We start from the raw sequence: 8,807 nt of genomic DNA on the forward strand, positions 1-8,807 counted from the left end.
AATTTAATCAGAGCTAACTGGTTGAACCACCTCATTCCTGCTGACTTTCACCATTCACTTGCAAACAAGTTTATAGTTACTCCTTGATAAAGTGCAGCTCAGGACCAAATACATCAAAAAGGAGTCAATACATGACTTTTCCTTGTGTATTTAAAAACCAGTTACACAATACTGACAGATGAGCCAAAGAGACTGAGTTGTTATTCAGATTTGGTGACTAGATTTTAAGGATTCTTCAGACTTGGTTGAATGGAAAATAACTATTTATTTCACCAATTGATTTTCCAAGAATCGCGAACCTGGGGTGTCATTCATTTGATAGTGGTCACAGATCGGTAGTCATTAGTGGTTTTGGAAACATAAACAAACTAATCGAGACTTACAGTGTTCATTTTATTGCTTTGTTGTACAAATCCCCAGTTTTACTTAATATTTTTGTGCCTTTTTAACCATGTCAAGTCTGCTAGTAGGAATAGTTGACATTCGTTATTGATTACTAAAATGTATTCTATAACATTGAGATGACTCACTCAAACAAGTGAACAAATAGTAGGTGAATTGTGTAGAGCTGTGCAATAACATTTTTCTCCTCTCAGTGCAATGCAGCAATGTGACAAGGTGGTGTAATGTTGAATGTTTAGTGTAAAACTTCAATTTGAAAATATGTTAAGGAGTGTTGATTCCAATTTATGGTTCATTTAATTGTAAAATTGTGTTAATATTTTATCTGAAAGCTTGTATGTTAAAAATATGTTGCTCTTTAGGAAGACCATTCTTCATTAAAAACTCGGATTTTTTGTTTGTTTTTCCAGAACAAGATGTTTTAATATTCTTGAGAAAGGAAGTAGCAAGATAAACCTCCCAGTGCTTCCATTATTGAAATATTTTTCTTCATTTTCAGTCATTAACCATTTTCCATTGAAGGTCTGATATCAATTCCTTCTGGCATGTGATTCGCATTTTACTGTGTATTTGTCGCAGTTTCCTGTATGTGTCATTTACTATATTAATTATTTCTTTGTTTCTTGTATGTCAATGGTTTTATAAGTCACTGATTGTTAATGCGGGGTAAATCAAGCTAAACCAAATCCAATGGGCACAGGCAAGAACCTATTCACATACATTTCTGGTTTCCATGAATGCAGGTCAGAATATTGAACATCATATTGCAGCACATGACGACCTTATAAGTCACATTCTCTGTGGCTTCCAGTACCTTATAGTGTTATACATTGCAATGTTGTTGTGTATATTCTTTTTCATTATGTCACTGCTGAGTGGACTGGAACTTGATTAGATCAGGGGAGAGTTAGGCTAAAGCACTTCTGAGTGTCTTCTTTCAATTGTGAAAACAGGTCGTCTTGTTTTCAAGGATACATGCTCTGTTATACAATTCTGGTGGAAATAAGTTTAACATCATTTGTATTTTGTTAACTGATGCAAGAAGGACTTCAGTGTGTCCACAATGTTACCATGATCAGATTAATGTCAATTTTTTTTTTCTGAACATAACTCCTTACACAGAAATCCCTGGTCTGGGATTCACAAAGAAACTTAGCTTTCAATTCTTTTACTCTTCTGCATATACCTTTGGAGTCAGTTGTTTGTAGTGGCATGACTGTTACTAAAATAATATTGGTTTTCGAGCCTTGAAATCTTAGAGCTTTAAAGAATTTTGTTCAATTTTTTGTGCCTAAGGGACTGAAGGTATTAGTCAGTCTTTCTTATGTTTCCTTTTTCCTATTTCTTGTTAGTCAGGAAAGAATGAACATTTGAATGTACTTGCTGCATTAAAGTGCCTTTCTGGTTCAGTAGATAACACTGACAAGTTGTTTGTAACTTCAGACCCCTCTGGCTTTCAGGTAATAAATATCTAGTCAGCTGTTAAAATATTTCCAGCTGCATACATTGCTTGTGAAAATAATCCATCTTTGTAAATAACTACAAAAGATTTTCATATGTGAATGAATCTTGGCTACCTAATGTAAACGCTTAATTATCTTTAAAGTTCTTTCTTTTCCTCCTTTAATTGTTAATGTCCATCTTCCTGATTGACGTCTACACACAATACGTTTTAGCAGTTGTCAGTGTATTTTTGTTTGTCAGTCCAATTTGACGTTAAAATAACTGAATGAATCTGTTGTTATTAATGTAAGGGAATCTGGGGCAGAGAGAGAGTTTTAAAAAAGGTCTACATAACATTATTTGAACTGAGATATTATGCATGAATGCCAAATGACAGTCATTTGTTTGTGTAACTTAACATCTCATGCTGTGATTATTTGCAAAATTAGGTTTTTTATATTTTTTCTGAAGTTGTAGTGCAAATAAGTGGTGTGACAATGGTGCAGCATAAAACTCAGAAAATTAGGTTTCATTACTAATATTCAGATTTTTGTGCTTGTTACTAATACTCACATTTTTGTGTTTGTGAAACTTATGAGACTTCTTAATATACATACTTTTTGAAGGTTTTTAATGTTTGTGTTTTCAATTTGCCACTACTGACGTTCATTGCATGTTAACAATCAGAATTTTAAAATATTTCTTTCTTCTGCTGTAGCTTTCATGTCTTCATTTTTGTGCATAATGTGTGCCTTTTCATGTGAAATTTGTTGAGATTGTTTTATGTCAATATAAAGTTAGTCACATGAGAAATTATTTGGATTATCTTTTTAAATTTACATACTGCTACTATTGTAGTAATTTCATCGTTGTTCTAATTTTGTGAAGATCTCAGGATTAAAATTTACTACGATATTATTAGATTCCCAATGTATTTTATTTACAGGCTACTCACAGAAAGAGGAACATACTTACATATGTTGAAATTTCATATGATTCTTTTATATTACTGTGACTTCAGCATGAAAATTATGTAGATCAGCTACTAACTGTAAATGAAAACAAATGGAGTATCTCCCTCCAAAGTGGCACTGTCTTTGGTCATGTCCTTAATGCATGTGTTATGTTTCATCAGTGAATAATGTAGTGAAATTTATAGTCAACTTTTTTATCACTGTTATGTCTTTTTTTCTGTGAGGTTTTATAAAACTTAGGCTGGAACAATATTACTGTAAGTTGACTAAGTGCTTATTAATTACCATTGTGTCAGTGACCCATTATGCAATATCACATCCCTCTTCTCATATAAATTTGTATGACACATTTTTTACGTATAATTTTCAATTAATCCTTCAAAAATACATCAAACTATTCATGTAAAACAGATTCTCGTAAATTGTATATGAAAATAGTCCTTTCAGGGACTTAGCCCTTGTCAAGATACTACCTATTTAGTGGATATGCTTTGTGTCAGTTCACTAGATGTTAATTCTTCAAATAAATGCGCCACTGTCATGTTGGAAGAGTACTGATGCTGTATGGAAGTGATAAAGAGTTTGTTTTCATCATTGCCTTTTGCCAGTTTGTAGAGTTAAATGTCTGTAGTCCCATTTATGGAAGAAACAAACATAATCGCATATGTGTCACAGACCAAGTTAGAGGTTGTCATAACATGAAATTCTGTTCATCAACCCCCCCCCCCTTTCCCCCTCCCAGAATTGTTTGTCATTGATAAATGTATAAATTTGTTAGTATCTTGCTGTGAACCTCATAAATGTATTTTCAGTTACGTGAAGCCCAGGCACGGATTGAAGAACTGGAGACGACCAATACACACCTCCAACGACGCCTTGATAAGCTGAAGAGTGCCAAGTCTGCCCTGCTGAAAGAGCTGTGAGGCTCATTTGCAACCTTACATGCTGTAGCTCTGACTACTTGCAGCATTTGTTCTCGCTTTGGCTGTCTCCACTGTGTAATTGGCAATATCCGTGCCATTTGCAATGTACTGAAATTAATATCAGGACAGTTTACCATAGCAAGAAAGCTGATAAAAGCAAATCTCCTCATCTGCTCTAGAGAGTTAAATTTGTGTGCACCCTCCTGATATTTTAAATTTTTTATCTCATATGTCAGATGTTATCCGGCCTCATGATAACTGATAATATGTGTTGAGAAAAGTGCATGGACAGCCTGTGGTTTCATTTGCATAAACCACGTACAACAAAGTCCAAGATAATTCAGTTCATCTGTTGTTACATTAAAATACATTTGTCCACAGCATTGAGCATGTGCTGCCTGTTGTGTAACTGTGTTTATAAAAGAGGGGTATTACTTTGCTGCTTGCCCCCCAAGTCACACAATGTTACTATTTATTTGTCAGCTTGACACAGAAGTGTGATTAACAGTCATAACAAAATCAAGGGGAAAATCTGATGACCTGCTTTACTCGCAACCTTCAAAATTGTATCCATTTTGATCTAGTTGTACTGCAAAACTCTAAAACCATGCTACTTTTAAAACATTTGTGCTTATCATTCAAAACATTTTAAAACTTTCTGAATTTATTAACCTGCTTCATTGTGCTTTATTTTATAATGAAAATTGGAGAAATCTTTACACAGCAGTTGAAAGATAAAAGATTGTGGTTCTCATCTAGTTAGCTGTTAGAATACAGTTCATATTTAGTAAGACTGAAACTCTGCTGTTTCTTTGACTTTGAGGTATTGTGCATTAAGAAATACCATATTCTTTCTGAGGACTGTTAGCTGACAAGTAAATTTTCATATTGAAGCAGTGTACCCTCTTAGGTCATTTAAGCAGTTAGTTTCACGTACATCACAGTTTGATTTGTTTTTACTGATATCACCCTAAAGTAAATGGGCAATAATTTAGTCGGCAGTTTTTTTACCTGTAGAATAATATTTTGTGATACAAATAATTTTTATGTCATGGCTGGTATTTGCAAGATTTTTTTGTGAAGTTGTGGAAAAAGCTTTAGAACATAATGAGCTGTATGTTACTACTGCATAATTATATTTCACTGTGGTGTGCATAAGAAATATACTGTTATAAATATGGCAACTGGCAGGTACATATTTTTGTTGAACAGCAGTTAATGTGTTTGTTAATCCCTATTAGTTTGTTGTATTGTTACATTGCAGCGCAGCCATTTCTCTACAAGACACATTTCATATATGATCTCATGGCAGAGATTGATTGGATTACATCAGATAATCTCAGTAACTAGTAATGTCTGTTAAAGGAAATTTTTCTAACTTTCGTGTGTGTGCCAGTGGCATCCATTGTGTAATCTGTGTGTTTGATTTGCTGTAACATTTTATTATACATTTCATTTCCATTACTATTGATTTTAGAATCGTAACATTTTTTCTGTCACTCAGTCCACAGGGTGCATATAATTTTGTTACATTTTCAGTTTACATTGAAATTAACTGTGCTGATTATATCCTAACAAAAAAATTTAGAATAATTGCAATGCTCATGGCTTTTGTGGAGAGTCACTCCATGTTATTGTAAACACTCCATAAATCGCAAGTATCATTGAAAAAAAAAGTGTGATATTTATTTGGGTGTGGTTGTGTTTTAACGTGATGGATGAATGTAACGTGAACTTACCTGTTGTTTGTTTGAATGTGTAATTAATTTGTATGATGATTGTATGCATCTGTAATTAAACTAAAATGTGCTAAATAATTACTTGAAATATTAGGGGGAGGGAATACTAAAATTCATTTACATTTTCCTCATATAAAATCATAATGCAAAGAAGTAATGTTATGTTCAGTGACACTTCATAATGAATGGAAAGAACCAGTCATAAAAATAACCCTTAATGGCTCCTCTGCTATGTAACTAATTGTTTTGTAATTTTGACAGAAATGAAAGATCCAGATACTTAGACTTAATTTCTACATTATAACTTTTTGTTTATTTGTTTATGTTTCAAAAAATACTTAAGTGCTTCAATAAAAGTGGGCCAGAAATTGTAAAGTTAATACTTACAGCATACATGTAATAATGAACATGCCTACTGATTTTTCAAAATTTATTCATTATGTTACAGTCTCCTGCCTTTGTTAGATGACTAAATTAATGGTGGAGGAAAAGTTTTAAAGACTGAGTGTGATTTTTCTTAGAATCCTTTTCTTGTATTCTTTGTGCGTTAACACTTTTTTTATAAAAAATACTGAATGACTAGTTCTTTCCTACTTCAGTTATTTCTTGAGATTTTGGGAAATACACAAAGAATCATATGGCTTTTCAGATATTTTCTGGCTTGACATTTATGTAGATGAGCTACCCCTAATACCCAGGTGTGTGAATATTTTGCAAAATGAAAAGTTCCTCCAATATTTCAGAAGTCCAATTTAAAAGAAGAATTTTGTATGTCAGACTGTGGCATTTTGTACAAGTTTTGTATAAAGTACTTTGTATATAGAGTGCTTCATTTTGTATCAGTGATGTTGCTTCTTTGCTAGAAGCACAGATAATCAAAATGCTTTTATTGACATCACAAACACAATGTCCGGCATCCACTGCCATCGTTCTCTATTGTGTAATTGTCAATTGTAAAAACAAATTGCATTATATGCGAAAGTAGAAACTGTGATTATCATTTCACTGTAAAGTGAATAGCATATTGAATGAAAATTATTAGTGCTGTAAAATAATATTTTTGTTTAGGCTTCCATAATGTTGAGTGAAGCTGTAATTGAAGAAAACATCAGTATTCTTTTGTTATGCTTTACAACATAAATACAAATAAGATTTTGTTTACAGCACAATTTTAACATTTGTGCATTACATGGCATTCACCCCAAAAGGGAATGATGTGAAACACGATAAGGTCGTCCAGGATATTAATGTTAATGTGGAAATTTGTGCACTAAGCTGATTGGCTTCTTTTCTCTCAGCTTGAATCAATAGGCAGAGTCCATTGTCTTGTTATGTAGGATGTGTCATTCCATTGTTGTGAACCTATTCAGAGGCTATTGTGATTATGTGAATCAGTCTGGACCAAAAATTTCAGATCAAGCAAGCAAAAACAAACACGAAGGATTGTATGGTATATTCTAAGCAAATGTTAACAAGGAATTTAAAAGTTACGTGGGAAATCTCACTCGGTTTATATTTTATTTTTCTAACAATAACTTTTTGTTTCCTTTTGGGGTGAAAGTCATTGTATGTTGTGATAAATTGATGCACTTTTAGCTTGTGATAATCAGTTGTATGAAGGAGAAAAGATAAATTAATGTACATTAAAATTTTCAGATGAAATATATTATCCAAGTTGTATTGGAAACTTTCTTCTGTGTATTGCACAGTTTATTTTGAATAGTACATAAAAGTTCCCCTCCATTGTTTTCACAACAAAGGTTTGCATTGAAGGAATGGCACCTGACCGTAATTATTGGATAATGGTCCAGTAACAATGCTGAAGAAAATATATGATATTATTTTGTTGTTACAGGCATGCGAGATAGTGAACACTTTTCAATTAAATTTCTGAGCTACACTTACCTATCTCTCTCCCTCACTTCAAATATTTTGGTAAGATGTAGATTTGCTATGATGTTATGTGTAGCACGTCAAAAAAATTTGTGTGCGCTATTTTCAGTTTCATTGGTGGTAATGGTAGTGATAGTGATGATGTACCACTGTCCAGGATGTCTACATTGCTTTCCTCAGGTAGAGTTTCCAAATCTCTGTGATGAAGTTGCAAAGTGCTACGATATTTTGATCAATGTATTTGTTTGAAAAACCATTTTTTGATCATGAAACTCAATAAGAGTGAAGTAAAAGATTTTGAAAGAGCTGGTAAGAATTGATGTATAGTTTACTGAGTGATGACACATACAGGAATATCAGTAAAGACCCCACTATGCAAACGATAAGGAAGACTGCTGCCCTTCTGATCGCCTCTCCTTCCCTTCTGGGGGTTGTGAGGAGATTGAAACCTAGGGGTGCAGTCCCTCTGAGGTTTAATGGGCTCCCAAAAAATCTGTAAGAAATGTGTTTTTTGTGACTAATAATATGACATTGCCAAACACTTAGCCTCATTATTCAGACCTCCTGTGGGTGCCCATCATATATACAACACTGAAAAATTGAAAATCTCTCGGGGAGAACAGTTCTGATTTATTAGTCAGATCTGGTGTGGCTACCTTAATCAGCAAGGTTCTTCTTTCAGATTTCTTTACCTCTTAAAGGCAGAAGTTTTGATAATGAACTTACATCTTTGTTCAAACTTGATCCGACCTAGACTCGTTCTTTATTTGGCAATGAATTTTTTGAAGGGACTGGTGGTATCATTGTGGGCTGACCCTTATCATCCTTGGTGGCCATTTTGTATCTGGATGACTTTGATTAAAGGGCAGTTGAACTTGTTGGTTTAAAATCTACAGTTATTTGGAGATATGTTCATGACACTTTCGTCGTGTGGTCTCATGGTAAGGATGAATAACATGAATTTCAAACCATCTCAGGGAACTCTTCGATTTACCATTGAATCAGGAAGAAGGGCTACTTTTCATTTCTGGATGGTCTGGTTTGTCACAAAGGTGATGGCCCCCAGGGACACACAGTTTATCACAAGCTGACTCATACAGACTACTTTTTACATGCAAATGGCTACCACAAAACTTCCCAGAGAATGGGATTTTTTTGAAATTTTCTTCAGAGGGCGTGTAGCATTGCTGTTGAGTGAAGTCTGCAAGAAGGTGAGTTTCTATGCTTAAAATGAGTTTTTGAAGCAAATGGGTGCACCTACAACTGATAGGCAAGGTGTTCTGGATAAATCCAATGGAGGGCTTGAGGAATGAGAAAGGTGAAGTAGAAAGAATTAAATTCATGATCCACAGTTTTCATACCATATATTTAAAGTCTCATTGTCAAAAATAGGTTGGATCCTCACCAAACACAAAGTTAGTGACCTCTGACCC

The 8,807-nt window shown here is 33.8% G+C and overlaps 1 protein-coding gene across 5 annotated transcripts in view; it reads left to right on the forward strand.

The window, feature by feature from the left end:
• The window catches only part of LOC126174987 (leucine-rich repeat flightless-interacting protein 2), a 259,584-nt gene extending 252,411 nt beyond the window's left edge, over positions 1-7,173 (forward strand). For 4 of the 5 annotated variants that reach the window (XM_049921466.1, XM_049921467.1, XM_049921468.1 and 1 more), the window contains one exon: positions 3,632-7,173. In XM_049921466.1, coding sequence (XP_049777423.1) covers positions 3,632-3,742 — 111 coding nt within the window. In that variant the 3' untranslated portion in view covers positions 3,743-7,173. The remainder of the gene's footprint in view (positions 1-3,631) is intronic. The other variant, XM_049921465.1, reaches the window with a different exon arrangement.
• The last annotated feature ends 1,634 nt before the right edge of the window (positions 7,174-8,807 follow it).

This window comes from Schistocerca cancellata, chromosome 3 (assembly GCF_023864275.1).
Source record: "Schistocerca cancellata isolate TAMUIC-IGC-003103 chromosome 3, iqSchCanc2.1, whole genome shotgun sequence".
NCBI classification, from domain to species: Eukaryota; Metazoa; Arthropoda; class Insecta; order Orthoptera; family Acrididae; genus Schistocerca; species Schistocerca cancellata.